This window comes from Clupea harengus, chromosome 9 (genome assembly GCF_900700415.2).
Source record: "Clupea harengus chromosome 9, Ch_v2.0.2, whole genome shotgun sequence".
NCBI classification, from domain to species: domain Eukaryota; kingdom Metazoa; phylum Chordata; class Actinopteri; order Clupeiformes; family Clupeidae; genus Clupea; species Clupea harengus.
Genome location: NC_045160.1, coordinates 8,359,595 through 8,375,783, shown reverse-complemented (window position 1 = coordinate 8,375,783; position 16,189 = coordinate 8,359,595). Strand labels below are relative to the sequence as shown.

At 40.3% G+C, this 16,189-nt stretch overlaps 1 protein-coding gene and 1 long non-coding RNA gene across 2 annotated transcripts in view; both read right to left on the bottom strand.

The window, feature by feature from the left end:
- The window catches only part of b3glcta (beta 3-glucosyltransferase a), a 41,959-nt gene that overhangs the window by 13,260 nt on the left and 12,510 nt on the right, over window positions 1-16,189 (bottom strand). Inside the window, exons 4-9 of the mRNA XM_031573252.2 lie at window positions 13,095-13,204; window positions 11,051-11,127; window positions 10,721-10,832; window positions 3,001-3,137; window positions 2,500-2,563; window positions 1,324-1,455 (exon numbers count right to left, since the gene is read on the bottom strand). Coding sequence (XP_031429112.1) covers window positions 1,324-1,455; window positions 2,500-2,563; window positions 3,001-3,137; window positions 10,721-10,832; window positions 11,051-11,127; window positions 13,095-13,204 — 632 coding nt within the window. The remainder of the gene's footprint in view (window positions 1-1,323; window positions 1,456-2,499; window positions 2,564-3,000; window positions 3,138-10,720; window positions 10,833-11,050; window positions 11,128-13,094; window positions 13,205-16,189) is intronic.
- LOC122133161 lies at window positions 4,647-10,713 on the bottom strand. The gene is made up of 2 exons (XR_006152571.1): window positions 7,725-10,713; window positions 4,647-6,875 (listed from the first exon to the last, which is right to left on the bottom strand). It is a non-coding gene; the product is annotated as an uncharacterized LOC122133161 (long non-coding RNA).

Sequence of the window (16,189 nt, the reverse complement as noted above, 5' to 3'; positions counted from 1 at the left end):
GTTAGTTAACTGAACCTATGATCCTATGATGCTTGGGTAGGTTAGTTAACTGAACCTATGATCCTATGATGCTTGGGTAGGTTAGTTAACTGAACCTATGATCCTATGATGCTCGGGTAGGTTAGTTAACTGAACCTATGATGCTCGGGTAGGTTAGTTAACTGAACCTATGATGCTCGGGTAGGTTAGTTAACTGAACCTATGATGCTTGGGTAGGTTAGTTAACTGAACCTATGATGCTTGGGTAGGTTAGATAACTGAACCTATGATGCTTGGGTAGGTTAGTTAACTGAACCTATGATGCTTGGGTAGGTTAGATAACTGAACCTATGATGCTTGGGTAGGTTAGTTAACTGAACCTATGATGCTTGGGTAGGTTAGTTAACTGAACCTATGATGCTTGGGTAGGTTAGTTAACTGAACCTATGATGCTTGGGTAGGTTAGATAACTGAACCTATGATGCTTGGGTAGGTTAGATAACTGAACCTATGATGCTTGGGTAGGTTAGTTAACTGAACCTATGATGCTTGGGTAGGTTAGTTAACTGAACCTATGATGCTCAGGTAGGTTAGTTAACTGAACCTATGATGCTTGGGTAGGTTAGTTAACTGAACCTATGATCCTATGATGCTCGGGTAGGTTAGTTAACTGAACCTATGATGCTCGGGTAGGTTAGTTAACTGAACCTATGATGCTCGGGTAGGTTAGTTAACTGAACCTATGATGCTTGGGTAGGTTAGTTAACTGAACCTATGATGCTTGGGTAGGTTAGATAACTGAACCTATGATGCTTGGGTAGGTTAGTTAACTGAACCTATGATGCTTGGGTAGGTTAGATAACAACCTATGATGCTTGGGTAGGTTAGTTAACTGAACCTATGATGCTTGGGTAGGTTAGTTAACTGAACCTATGATGCTTGGGTAGGTTAGATAACTGAACCTATGATGCTTGGGTAGGTTAGTTAACTGAACCTATGATGCTTGGGTAGGTTAGTTAACTGAACCTATGATGCTTGGGTAGGTTAGTTAACTGAACCTATGATGCTTGGGTAGGTTAGATAACTGAACCTATGATGCTTGGGTAGGTTAGTTAACTGAACCTATGATGCTTGGGTAGGTTAGTTAACTGGCTCCATTTCACCTCACCTTATTTTTACATTTTTCAACATACAACCATATTTGTGTTGGGATTGAAAATATATATTTATGAAGGGAGTACTTAAACATGAATCATAAAATACAATTGCCAATTGCACAACATGTATATTTGAATTAAGAAATGATTTTAGCCTCATAAGTGATATGGTAGGGGTTGAACTCACACACATGGGCAGACGGTAGCTGAGGGTGGTGGCGCAGTGTTTGGCCAGGGGCGACTCATCCAGCATGGTGCAGAGTTCCGGCACCTCCGTCAGCTGGGGTCCCTTCCCATTCTCCCAGATGTACAAGGCCACCTGGAGCAGACAGAGAGTGAGGTAGCAGTCAACACTGAAGAGAATCAATCAGATGCTAGAAAGGATAAGAATATCACCATCTATCTGAAGGCCAAAGGAGCTTGAGATCATCCACCACCAAAAGATCTACCATCACACAATTTGCAAGAGAAGACAGGACAACAAACACCTGATTGCAGGACAGGAGAGCAATGACATTGCTGTAAGGACAGGAACCCTGGCTGTACATAAACGATGGTCAAATAGGATGCAGCTCATGCAGAGAGAAAGGACCTGGAATGCTCTTTTCTGATGAACAGATCAATGGAGTAGTGGGCAGTAGTTGTAAAAACACACTGGCAAAGAAACTTTACAAACACAGACATAGTGCAGTACATCAGAGCACACCCCTCCCCCCTCCTCTGTGGGGTGTGCTCGCCCAAAAGGACATTTCTGAATGGTTAGTTAACTTTATGTCACCTCGACAACTCATTTTGAGTGACTCAGGTATGTAAATACAGTGTGTTCATGTACGAGTATGTAATAAATACAGTGTGTTTATGCAAGTTACTGGTTGTGAAAAGTTAGGTTTCTGGTGTTTAACCAAAATGTATAATAGTGACATTCTGACTTCAGGCTCTGTGCTCTGTAAAGTGCCCTGAGACAATATTATTGTTTTGGCCATACTATGTGCATAAAATGTAATTGAATTACTGTTCTCAGATTATTGTTTGTGCTAAATAAAAAAAATAAAAAATGTAAAGGCATGTCAAACTACCTTAAAGGTGCCTAACAGTCCTCAGACCTCAAACGGTTAAAACCACCCTCTGCTTTGAAGAGTTTGGTCAAAAAGACAAGCAGCATCTCTAGGTTGATGTGAGGCCAGGAGAGGCTGCTGTTAAAATGATGAGTGAACTCTGAGGAACAGCCTCTGTCAATGCATCATGAAGCACAAAACTAGTCTGAAGTGGAGACAGTTTTCCCCCAACCATTCCTTTACCATCACCTCTTCACATCCTAGCATGCGTATAGGCTGAACTTTGTTCAGGGAAGGAGTTGACTTACCTCGTGTTTCAGGTCAATGGTGAAGTCCGACTTCAGAGGTTCGTCTTTCACCTTGATTGCGAGCCTGAAAAATGAATCTGTATTTTACAGAAATCGCCACACTATTTGCCATATACACTTTAAAACTACACATGCAAATGTACATTTTGAAACAAATCCATCCAATCAAATCTTGGCACAAAATACTCTCCCTAACTGTCCAAACATATTATAGGCCTACTGTATGAGTAGGCAAACAGTGAATAGCCTCAGGGATTAAACTAGCACACACAGCAAACTTCACTCATTTCAGGTACTTTTTTACTTTTTAAAAGGAAACACAATTATCTCATTGGTTTGATAATGTGCTGCGAAGATTGGAATCGAGATTCCAGACAAAATTGATCTCATTGTTCTCCGCATCGCTGACGATGTAGCTGACCTCACACTGTACTGTGTAGGGTGCAGGTTACTCACCGGTTCAATGTAGTGTGTAGGGTGCAGGTTACAGAGGGGTCTCACCGGTTCACCAGGGGAAGGCTGAGGGCCCAGGCAGCTGCAAAGTCGGGGTACTTGAAGATAGACGGGTTCTCAGCGAATGCGTAGTGATGGATGATGGTGGACTCCTCATCATGCAGAGGCTTGCCAAGGAACCACTCCTGAGGACCACAGTCATAGCATGTCATAGTACAACACTCTCCCTCTTATTATGTCAAAGAGTACAACACTCTCCCTCTTATTATGTCAAAGAGTACAACACTCTCCCTCGTATTATGTTACACAAGAGAATTTCCCCCTCAACTTCTGCGACCCTAAGGAGATTCAAGAGTGTCCACTCAAATGCATTCTCAAAGAATGCTACCCAGAATGCAAACAAACCTATGCTAGACTAGCATGGGATCAGCATGGCCTTACAACTCAATGGCGCTTGGGCAGCCCCCAGTGGAGCACTGCAACTACTACTCTCATTCAAACCCTCTAGTGCCTGGCTCATCTTTCTTTCAATTCTGCCCTTCCACTCTGCATGTACATGAGACCAAATCACCAATGGTGTCACAACAACCCCCACATGTTTGACCAGGACCCTTTTCTGTGTTACTTGATCGGGAAAGGTGACAGAATACCTTATGATGAATTATTATACGGTTCTTCAGAATGTTCCAAAAAGTACCGTTGATTTGAATGGGGCATCCCAACGTTCGCAGGTGAATATTTCTTGATATTCACCGCTGCAAAAAGATATTGACCGCTGTCAATGGCAACGGGTTTTGTGCTTCTAATTCACATCTTTCATATCATTCCGCAAGTAGTCCGGTCATTTAACGTAACAGACTCATTGTAATTTGAAGTCAGCAAGTAATGGGTTGCTACGCAACACCTGAAACTTAAAAGTTCTATTTGCTTGAAGAACAATTTTTTCTTAGCAGAAATCACGAAACGGCAACTAAATCATTAAAAAGAGGTATTTTGGAGGAATGTCTTCTATCGTTTTTGCCAAGTAACCGTATAATAAGCGGGATAATGTATTGTCCGTCGGTCATTATCCAAAAATAAATCCCTTCAGAACGAAACAACACCCCTCCGCTGCGCGTCGGGGTGCTGTTCGCCCCGTCGGGATTTATTTTTGGATAATGACCTCTGGACAATACATTATCCCTTAACTAGCATACCTGTATACTTTACATGGAAAGGTTTTCTGAGTATATCACTGTATTCATACAGTGGCATTACCAGAATAGACATCTGTCTTTCTCACTGTATAATTTTACCCAAGGTTATGTTTACTCTTTTCAAACCCTTATCATTGACACAAGTAATACACATAGTAACCTTGACACTGTTGGTCTAATGCCTGTTCCCATTCACCTAGAGTTAAGACATTTAGTTAAGACAACTACATCCTAATGCACTATTAGATACCCCATTTCTTTTTCAATGGAAAAATAAGTGATTAAAAACAGCAATTTAAAAAAAAAATAAGCCGTCTACTGAGCCATAAGCCAAGTACACAGCATTAGAACCAATCCTAGAATGGTGTTGATATTGTGAAAACTGAACCAATCCTAGAATGGTGTTGATATTGTGAAAACTGAACCAATTCTAGAATGGTGTTGATATTGTGAAAAGTGTGGGAATAACAGGGCGAATAATAATAATAATAGTAAAAATAATAATAATGATCTTTATTCATAGAGCACTTTCTAAAAATCCATGTTACAAAGTGCTTCACAGTGGCAGCAGAATAAAACTGACAATCATAAAATCATCAGGTTTTAAAAGAAATCAGATGAAAACAATAAGGTAAATAAAAACCAATACAGTGGTACATCCATACAGAGTAAAAAAGGAAACCAATTTTATAAGTTTTTAAGGAAGACAATTAGGAAAGAAGGAAATTAAAATGCATGAAAAATCAGGAAATTTCTATCCTATAATTTTCAGAAGAATCTTAAAGGAAGTCACTGAGTCGGCCAACCTAATTTTCTCTGGCAGATCGTTCCAGAACCTCGGGGCCCTAACTGCAAATGCTCTGCCTCCTTTAGTTTTCAGCCAGTACCATGGAACAGACAGAAGACCTCTGCCTAAGGATCTCAAAGTACGTACCGATGTGTATGGTACTAAGAGACTTAAAAGTAATCAATACAATCTTAAAATCTATTCTAAAACAAACTGGCAGCCAGTGTAGAGAAGCTAAAACAGGAGTGATGTGATCACGTCAAGAGTCTTTTTCTGCAACAATTTAAAATACTATCATCATACCAAGATGATTTGAATTTCTTGCACTGAAGGTTAATTTATCTCAATAATTGTGGTAGGGATTTATAGACCCCCATTTGCTGACTTGCTATGCTATAGCAGAGCTGCTTTCAGTACTCCAAAGTTGAGTTGATTGTTATGGCTGACTTTAATCTTAACTGATTATTTCAAGGAGGTTGGTGGTGGTCTCAGTTTATCCCAGCTGATAACTGAACCCACCAGGCCAAATTTCAAAGATTGCTCTCAGTCTACCCTAATTGCTCTAATCTTCTCCAATAGGGCTGACACAATTATTGCCTGTGGTGTCTGTGAGCTAGGAATTGGAATTGGAATTGAAATCACTGCCCTATTGCATGTGGAAGAAATACACGGTTGGAGAACAGCAACAACAGATCTTATGTTGAATGGCGTCCGATGGCGCTTGTGTAGCGGCCGTGGAGATCTCGTGCAGGAGATAATTTGGTGATACTATAGCCTGCATGGAGAATACCAAAACAAATTCCTAGTATCTGTATACATGGCGAAATAAAGTTGAATTGAATGAGGAGGACTCCATCTTGGATTGAAGGCCAGTGTGGGTCGTCTGGCCTCCAGTCCATAGTACAGAATCGTCTACTCTACACTGTGTGGGGAGCTACAGAAAATACTGGATGCAGACCAGAAGTACCTTGTGAATCACCATCCATGTGTTAATGTGGACAGATTTGCAATGGAGACCACAGCGTGAGGAACTGGGTCCTTCTTGAGAATGCTCAAGGGAGTGATCGAGTGATCAGGGAGGGGGTTTAGAGGAGGGGCAAGACATTGTGCCACCATTCCCAGGTAAGACTTTTATTCCCTTGCAAGCACCCCCAGGTGATTATGACCAGGGCAACTATTGGCTCCAGGCAGGCCTCGCAAACCTGGGAGATATCCAGGAGGATCTGGGATTCTGTAACTGTGTAACAGGACCGCAAACCTGGGAGATATCCAGGAGGATCTGGAATTCTGTAACAGGACCGCAAACTCCCTGAGAGTACACAGGAGAGCAGGAGTCACGGATACACCTCTTTTCACTCAGTGGTAATGTTACTGCACAAGCTACAGTAATAATAAAGTTATACACGCTTGGAAACTTGCCTCATCATTTATCTGGTCATATTCTCTTTCAGGTGCATCATATTCAGTGTTGGGTGCGTTGGAGTCTGGCTGTGAAGTTCGATTGAAATGAGTGTTAATAGTATCCTTGCACCAATGAAGAGGCGCTACATGCATGGACGTAACTTGATAGTGCAATTGCGCCAAAAATGAACTTAATTGAATTCACTACATTAGTGGTTCCCAAAGCTTTTCTGCAGTACCCCTGGTTCAAATGGTTATGGTGCAAAATGAACTCTTGGTTTAGGTCATACATACTTCAAAAGTTGTTTCATCATTCATGAGGTCAGTTTCAGGTGCAGTCAGGCTGTATAATCAGATTGAGATTCATAAGAGTTAATGGAATTTGATGGTGCAGCCATGCACCAGACAAAGCAAGTGAACTATATATTTGTATGCTATTCTTGTACTTTCAACTCATTTAGTTTAGGTGTTATGTGCACACACACTGGGAGGTCAGGCTCCTCACTCCAGTCGAGTTCAGCTTCACATGTAGGGTCCATCTGTGAAACCAGTGCAGGTCAGTGAGGTTAAGAAAGAACTATGTGTGGTCATACGTGTATGGACAAAGTGATTTTTAATGCATATTAACAACAGGCAAAAATAAAGCCTATTGAATCACAACTAAATGCGTGAACTACATTGAATAACAGATGATGATGGTGGTAACAATAATATTATTGCAAACATTTATTTGCACACTTGCAGCCAATATAAATCTCTTAGGGCCCCAGGAGGCCTAAGTTATGAGGGCCTCAATGTAGTGGGGTAGACAGAGTACAGTTGGCACACCTTAAACCAGCCTGATCTGTGATTTCTGTGATTGCCTCCTCTATGATAGTGGGACATTTTGAGGATGTGCCCCCCTCCAGTCTGAAGTGATTGGCCTGTCTGATTGCATGGTTAAGATTTTGACCACCACCTTCCTTTCACACTGACTAGCTTCTTCTCCTCCATATATCACAGATAAACTGAGCTGAGATGATTTTGATCTTTAATCTAGAAAGGTCAAGACGTTGTGGCCTTCAAGGCAACTTTCTAGCATCAGGGGTGAGTGTTTCAACGGTCCCATATTACTCTTCCAACTGTGATTTACCCAACATGGGTACAGTTGGAACAAAAGTAGTATTTGTGTTTAAAACCTAATTGTGGAAAATATGAACTATCTATGGATATTATTGATCATCAGTAGACAAGCAAAACAAATATCATACGAAAAATCACATGTTTTCAGTGACTAGTTTTTGTGTGGTAATGCAAAAAGCAAAAGGTGTACCATACTCGGTCTACTCTACTAGCGAGATATAGTTACATATAAACATTACATATATAAATATAACAATGTTGCTTACCTCTTCAGCCAAACTGTCTGGTTGCTGTCCCACTGTGGTGGTGCTGAAATGGGTACATTTCCTGTACCACTTTGTGCTTTTGGGTAAAGGGACAGAAACATTTGTGACATAGGCATACTGCTGTGTAGACAACTAAGGATGAGCTTCTATAAAGGGCAAGCCATTTCAGTTAGTGTCCAAATTTATGTAACACTTACATACCCTGTTGTCAGGTGGAACATTTGTTGTTAGACTGTTGTTGGTAGGTTGTCAGTGACAACAAACAAATTCACCTTTTTTGATTTTCCAAATGAGGGGACTGTCAAAATTGGCGAGATGCCTTTGGTGGAAGGGGAGATTGATTTGGAAGACCCTTTGGAGAGCTGTATAAAGTAAACGGGCCGAAAGGGTGTCCTGGATATTGTCAGTGAGTGGTTGTTAACCTTTTGATTTCATTCTATTCATTTATGTTTATTAAAATGAATAATGACAACTGGGTTTTAATTGAAGGTCCTAAGCTATCCCATATCTATTTAGTTATCCAACAATATGTATCTATCAGTGCCTAACATTAGTCCTAGCATAGACACTTGCACAAGCCTGGGACGCTAATTGTCAGGCATAGGGGTAACTACATGTTGTTACAAATATGCTTGATACTATTTTCAGAGACTAGACTAGAGCTGGTGAGCAAGATGGCTTATTACCTGAAGGGAGCCGTTGTTGCAAGCAGAGTGCCAGGGAAAGGGGAAGAGAAGAAAAAGGAAAACTGTCTGGCTCTATTTTGATAAGGTATGAGAATGTCGTTTAGACTTACAGTTGTAGTCTGTCGAAAAGTTTGGGCACCCCTGGGTAATCACATTTCATTTGTATACACAGGAGCCAAGTCAACCCATGAAAGTATACCAAGAGGAAAAAAAAAAGAGGAGGAAGTCAACAAGACTTAACATGCTGAGGGAACAAGGTAGTTATCTAACAAAGTGCCAACATATTTTCTTTTCTTATTGTGTTGTAGACAGCTCAGTGTTCCCCATAGTAAGCATGGATTCAGCATGCTTGTCATGATGTAACCCTTCACTTTCAACATCTTCTTGTCATCAAGTCATGATGTAACCATTCATTTTCAACATCTTCAAGTCATCAAGAAACACCCTCACACAGTTTCCCATCAACCTCTATCAAAGCCCCCCCAGACAAAGATCAACCAGTTGAACAAGTAAAGTCCACTAAAGAAAAGAAATTGTCTTAAGTACTGTGTGCTCCTGCAGAGAAATTACATTGAAACTCGAAATGGAGTTACATTACAATGTGTGGGTGTGCAATGTTCCTCCTGAAATATATCCTTATTTTCAGTGCCACTATCTAGCCTGCCAACATTTGCAGGAGGAAAACCGAAGGCTTCAAAGCATTATACAATATAAAACACTTTATGGCACCAGTGCCAACTCCAACATCAAAAACCATGGATCAGCTGACTGTGTCTGCATCTGAAGACCAGAACCACTCAATAAGAGCAAACTTATAGCCTATTTGTTGATTTTCCACAGCTTAAACTTTTCTAATGTCAACAAAAGTGATTAATGGGGTGGTAAATGGAATACAAATAAAAAAGTAAAAATAGTCATTTGTAGCATGTATTTAAACAATAGTACTAAAGTTTAAATACAATTTACAAATCCCTACTTTCTTTATTGGCATTTTCCATACTGTCCCAACATTTCTGGTACTGTCTTGCACTACTTGACAAAACCGGTTATTTTTTTAAGTTAAGTTAACCTTACTATGTAATATGAGTGTTTAAATCAATTGCTTATTCTAATAAAGAAATGTAATCACGTGAACATTATTTGCTGGTATAAATGGTAAATGTTAATTTGTGGCATTTTTTCGCATTCAAACAAGTGGTGACAAAAGGACACAGAGTCCACAAAAATGCTGCCCTATTGTGGTCGTTAAACTGGGCTGGAATAATGACTCTGGAATGTAAGACAGGCTAGCTTTCCAAGCATCTTATTTAATCCAATGGCATGAGTGTATTTGACTTTCGATGACGTTACGGGTCTCACTGACGAACAGTGGGGCATGTCAAGCTGGCAGGCGATCTGCTTGTTTTGGATGTTTGTGCATGTGTATAGTATACAGTACAGTATTGTTGACCACTGATTTCAATGGGAGGCTAGCTAGCTCATGCACTATACAAGGAGGGAGTTAACTATAACAATGTGCTCTTTTTAGGCTTACAAAATAATTAATATATAATAAATAATTGCACGGTAGAACACCTTATGTCAGACTATCATTTCCTAGAACCTAGGCTGCTGTAGTCAATCGAACTGAGAATGCAAATAAAACCTTGAATTAAGGAATAAGTTACAGCGCTCGTTTAGCTATCTAATTTGATTTGGTTGAAATGTATTCTCACAGGTCACTCATTAAGCATCCTCATTCAGCCTACGCCCCTTGAGGCAAACAATGATTTCTGGTAGCCTATGGAGCTTGTGTTACTCATACACCTAATTGCTAAGAGCCAGGAAGACGGACAAGGGTATGGCCATTATACTAGTTGCAGGCCATGGGGATCCTGCAGCACACCGTGGTACACTTGGCTTTAAAGCAGAAAATATTAAATCGGCTAATAGGTTATGAACACACTTGAAGCAAATTGAGTCTATGAGGGGGTCCTGCATGCATTTTGTACAGGAAAAATAACATTTAATGGGCAGAACACTTCCATCAATGTATTTTCCACAGTCCATATGCACAGCTTCTCTGAGAGATAATTATTATATTTGTATTTGTATTATTATATTTGTACTTTGTATTTTTCTTATAATTGCTCATTTTCCATTTGTTATTAGGAAATGCAGATTTTTCAGTTTGGCATGTTGCTTTTGTTTTGTGTTTGATGGCTAGCTAGCTAAATAGCTTAGCTGATGTTAGCTGTTGATGAGAGTGAAATCTTGTGCTAGCTATCTAGTCAGCTAGCCCTCATCAAGTGCAGTGACAGGGCAACTCACTTTCCTCCTGTCAAATCTTGTCAGGACTTCCAGAAATTTGGCCAGCCTCACATTGGTGTCCTCTTCAAGGAATACGATCCAAGAAGAGTTTTTTCCAAAAGTACTGGACAAGCTGTGAGAGCAAAATCACATTGAGATTAGACATCACATTAGTAGCACAGTAGCACAGTAGCACTACAAAAACATAGCGAACCACAGGTTTAGTCAGTAAAAGTACTACAAATGTGTAAGGTTTCTATTGAAACCGTCTGTGTATACAAATATCTCTCTATGAATAGTAAGGTTTATCTGTGTGCTCAGTGTTCATTTTTATGGTTTGAGCTCACTCACTAAGGTAGCAGTGGCAGAATGCTCCAGTCTCCCTCATTGTCAGAAAGGCTGTGAAGCAACAGTATAGCAGGAGGGCTCTGAAAGACAAACACCCTGTAACAGCTGAGCTTTGAACCCAGGCATTTCCAGATCTGGCTACCAATTCAAATGAAGCTGTTTATTCATATTAGATAACGGATGACAGAAATGACAGTGCATGCACACTTGCATAAAAATGGACATGCTTGCAGAGTGAGCGATAAAGTTGTGGTCAAAGGCGTTACATGGGCAGAGCCAGGCTTAAGTTAATAAGTGAAAGGTCTGGTTAAAGCCGACCAAAAGCATAGTTGATCCCAAAAATGCATCAGACGAAAGAAAGAAAATAGCAGTTGCCACAGTTTCTGGACAGTATTTGCCTGGAGCATTTTGAGCCTGTAAAAAAGTGTTTTGCTCACTTAGATTCCATGACAAGCTAACGTTATTGTTGTCAAGATCAGTACAGCCCATCTCACGTCCATTCTGGAGAACGTATTTAGGGCTATAATGTAAAATGTTCAAACATGCGTAACATGTGATACATATTCAATTTAATTATATAAATTCATCTTCAACTTCAGAGCTAGGTGCTGAAATGAAAAATGTAGCCTAGCTTAGCCTACATCTTTGCTGAAATGTTAAATGTTCTTGCACTTGCTATGGTGCGACTAATGGGAGCAGAAGAGGTGAGCTCCATTTTCTATGGAAATAAAAGTTTTTGGATGGAAACCCCGGTTCCACCATTCCATATACCAATAGCATAGCGTAGCGTAGCCTGTGTTCAGTGTGGTGATGCGAAAGAATGATCTTAGGCTTTTACTGCAACAACATATTAGGTTTGTCTCAGGTAACTAATGTATTAAATGTTAATTAGATTGAAGTTTTATCCTTTAAATGGCTTTTTAATTAGAATTATTCTAGGAGCAAACTATAGGCTATTTGGTGCAGTCGATGCATGAACCGAACAGGTGAGTTAAAGCCTGTGTAGCTGAGCACTGCATTAACGGAAGAGAGTGTTCATACAGGGGTATTAATTTGCACAACACAAGGCTACTGGTGATTGTATGTGTAGATATAGGTTGAATATTTCCGATTGCAACTGTATGTTTCCATGCAGGACAAATGTCAGTGTGTGTGTGTGTGTGTCTGACTAATGTGGTGGTGGCAAGTGAGAGGGGTCATTTTTAATGATCCTCACGGTCATCTACCAATTTCATATTTTATGAGGTGGTGATAAACTTTACACTCAGTAATTGAGTATTGCTGTGATCTACTTTATGTACCTGACCGTACCCCTCACTCCAGCTGACATATTGAGTGTCTTACTGCTTCCATGTGCTCATGTTTCAGTGCAAGTTCATATGTCAAGTTTGATATGAGAAGCTTAAAATGACACTGAGCAAATTTGATTATGGCCGTCAGGGGCGGACTGGCCATCGGGGATACCTGGGGAAATCCCTGGTGGGCCGACGGGATTTGGGCCGGTCCAATAGACATATTTACATCAATCTAAATAGTCTGAAGGCAGAATATGTGCGCGGGGGGAGGGGCGTGGCGGCGGTTAGTGATTCACCTTGACAATATCACAGTTTTAAGTGTTATAGGCAGAATATGTGCGCGGGAGGAGGGGGCGTGGCGGCGGTTACAAACATGAAACTACATTACACCACTGCTCCCGGGCCACTTTTTTTCCCCAGTCCGCCCCTGATTGCCGTGATGTACTTTTATAATGAAATAAATACATATACGTTTTTAATTCACAAAATGTGAAAAAAAGTGAAGTCTGAATACTTTCTGAATGCATATGACGTTCTGAATATTATAAAGAGAGTATATAATGAAATGCACCAGTATGATGTATAATGTCACTGCTGATAGAAAGGTGGTGGAGTTCCCTGTTGGCAGACAGTTAAATGAGAGAGGCAGGGGACATGAAGCAGCTTAATCTATTTCTGATTGGCTCTTGGTGTGTGTGAGAGCCAGTGAGTGTGTTCTCTCTGCTAGACCTAGGGGCTCACTGTTACCGTACCTCTAAAAGGTTCTCTGTCTGCAGCAGCAGATCCTCTCTCCGCCTCTCAGCTTGTTGTTTGTGGAACGAGTTCCTCTGGCTTTGGATGACAAACACCACCTCCCTCAGCTCTGGAGCAGAGAGAGAGAGAAAGAGAGAGGTGACAGGGTCTGGAGTGAAATACTGAAGTCAAGATCAAAGGCAGCATAAAACATTCCAACTCGGAATCAAAGATCACGTGATTACTCAGAGGTGGAGTTAGTGCAGAGTCCATTGTTATGCTCTTCCAGAACAATAACAGCTGCTGCCACCGATGCACGTGAGGAGAAGCCTGTTCGCCCCAATTACATTGTGGGCATTTAATGAGCGACAAGCAGGGCTAGTGTTTCTGATGCATGTACACTATGAGCCATGTAACTAACTGCAAAATCCACAACCGTAATAAGGACACTATACAACATTTCATGGGTTTATACAAAACAGAGCATGGAACACTTGCAAACAAAAATGGAGCAATTCTCTGCTTTCATTTCTCTTATAATCATACTGTACACTAAGGATGCAATACAATCTTGGTCACTGGTGGAAATATTGGTGCTGTTCTGAATTTGACCATTTTGGGCAGAAAACAAGAGAAATGTGCTATAAATATCCAGGGTATCCAAGGCTGTAACAGATGATATTAAATATATTTTAATTATGTAAATAGCATTAGCTGGTTATATCTTAGTTTGCCCTCTTTTGCTAGCTGGCATAAATAGAGCTGTTATGTCCTCCCCTTCCACACCAAAACAGAGACAGTAAGTTAACATTGAGTACTGACATTGAAAAAAGTGTAAAAGACTTGCAGTGTAAAAAGAAATCTGCACTGTGAAAGGCTGACATGAACAAACAAAGAAAAGATTGTCATTGAAAAAGCTGAAAATCGGAATAAACCAAAAAAATACCAAAACATAATTTCAGCGCTCAAAGTGAATGTCAATACAAGTAAATGCCAATGTTCTATTTATTAGTTGAGTTTTTTTTCTGTCTTTTATCTTCGGTTTCCTTCCTGTCATTGTCACCTGATTGTGTATAGATCATTATTTAATGCCCATTTTAAAAACAGCACATTGAAAGTACAAAAGATGATTTAAAAAGGCAGCTGCCTCCAGCCTTTAGACGATTCCCCGCACTGCAATTGTGCACAATGAATGAGTCTTGCGTTGATTCTGGCCATCTTGCAATGGCACTGCAAATAAGTTGCGCATTAAATGAGTGGTAATTTCTCATATTTACATATACTCATTTTCATGGGGTTCCCATATGGCAATGTTGAGAGAAATCTATTACACCTATAATGTTGGGAAATCCTTTGGTGTGCACAAAATCGCACAAAATCGTTTCACATGTTAGGGTTAGTGGGTCCTTGACAGTGTAAGGAAATGTACTGAGGAAGCAAACAAATGATTCCCTGATGAACAGCTGGCATAATCCTACCAACCGATGGCTGGGATATGCCTGATCGGTCCCCAATTTTGGTTTAGAATGTCCCTGTAGCCAGGAACCCAAGATGGACAACAACTGCACTTCAACAGGTGAGGCCGAGTTGCAGTTGGTGCATCTCTGTACATTGGGGCCCATCTGGGCTCAAACCTCTAACACTGTAGCTCTTTAAAAAAGGTACCTGTTTGTCAGCCATTTGTCATGCACAAAGAAGTCTGCCCGATCTCTGAAAACAGGTCCCCTTCTTATTGTGTAGTTGGCAATATCTTTGAGGAGTGCAAATGCTGCTTTTGCTATTCTACCTCTTGCAGGCCACTTTGTTATTGGAGATTGAATAGCCTATAGATTGATCGAAATGTTCATTATGTGTATCTTTTTGCTGGTCCAAACTGAAGTGTGATTATTCCCCCCTCCTACTGTCCCTGCTGATTTATTTTCATATTATACTATTTGGTTGTGAACTATGGTCTGTTTATGTCATCAACACTTAAGCAACATGCAGCTTTTATTTACTTATGTCATTAGGCAGCGGTAAGGGAGGAAAAATGCAAAGCCACAATCTGTTTGTTTTGTTTTTGTTAATTTGGTCATGTTCACTCTGCCATAAATGATGCGAGATGATGAGATAAGGAGGTTTTTGCCAAGACAGGCTGCAATGCGAGATGAATTTGCAGCTTTGCTTGCAGAGTATACATGCATACCCTCAAGCATTCATTTTCATGTAACGTTAGCTATCCTCTAGCTAAATCTCTCATTTAACGGTGATTCATTTGTGAGGGAGTATTTGGATCCATCAGCAGTCATAAATAGTGATTACTTCCTGGTTTTAGATCTGATAGCATTCACACCACATACAAACCCCACTGGAGTTCAGGTGAACCGTAGCCCAGAACCCCAAGTTCCTTGGTGTGCACCCAAGTTCGGAAAACAGCTTTCACATAAACAAATTAACCGAACAAACGGCTCAAGCAACTCAACCACAGGTAGCCTGGCTTATGTTGATTGTTTTTGGCAACAGGTGAAATGTTGGCGTTCTTCAGATTTCTGAATCGGATTTCCACAAGATTACAACAAGGAAACGTCTGTATGCCAAATTGAAACCTGACGTGTAGCAAAGTATGTCAAAGATCATTTTTATACATCTGAACTTTGGCTTGGGTTTCAGTGTACATATATTCTGTGAGTACAAATGTTTTATGAATGAGGTCTTAAAGCTTTTACCTGGCTTAAACATGTTTAATGTAATGATTCTTCCAGCAGGTGTCAAGGGTTTCCTGGAAATTTCGTTCCTAGTTTTCATGACAGTGACTGGCCTACTATTTGTTATTCATAGTAATTCAATTGGGAGCCTTTCTGATTTACCTTGACAGAATAGTCAAATGTTTCAAATGTATCAAGTGTTTGATAATTATTCGACAGTCTGCTGTAGTGCTGCATGGGTCAAATCTCACTAATGAAAATCATAGTCTATCATAATGTGTGTGACATTCTTGATAATCGAAAAAACAACTTTAATGTGCCTTGACGTTTTGGTTTGACCTTTGATGGATTGATTTGATGAGTTGTTTCCATACTGCTCTGTCAACAGGTATATATCTGAGCTTTAGTCTAGTGTAAGTCTTCCCTGTGGC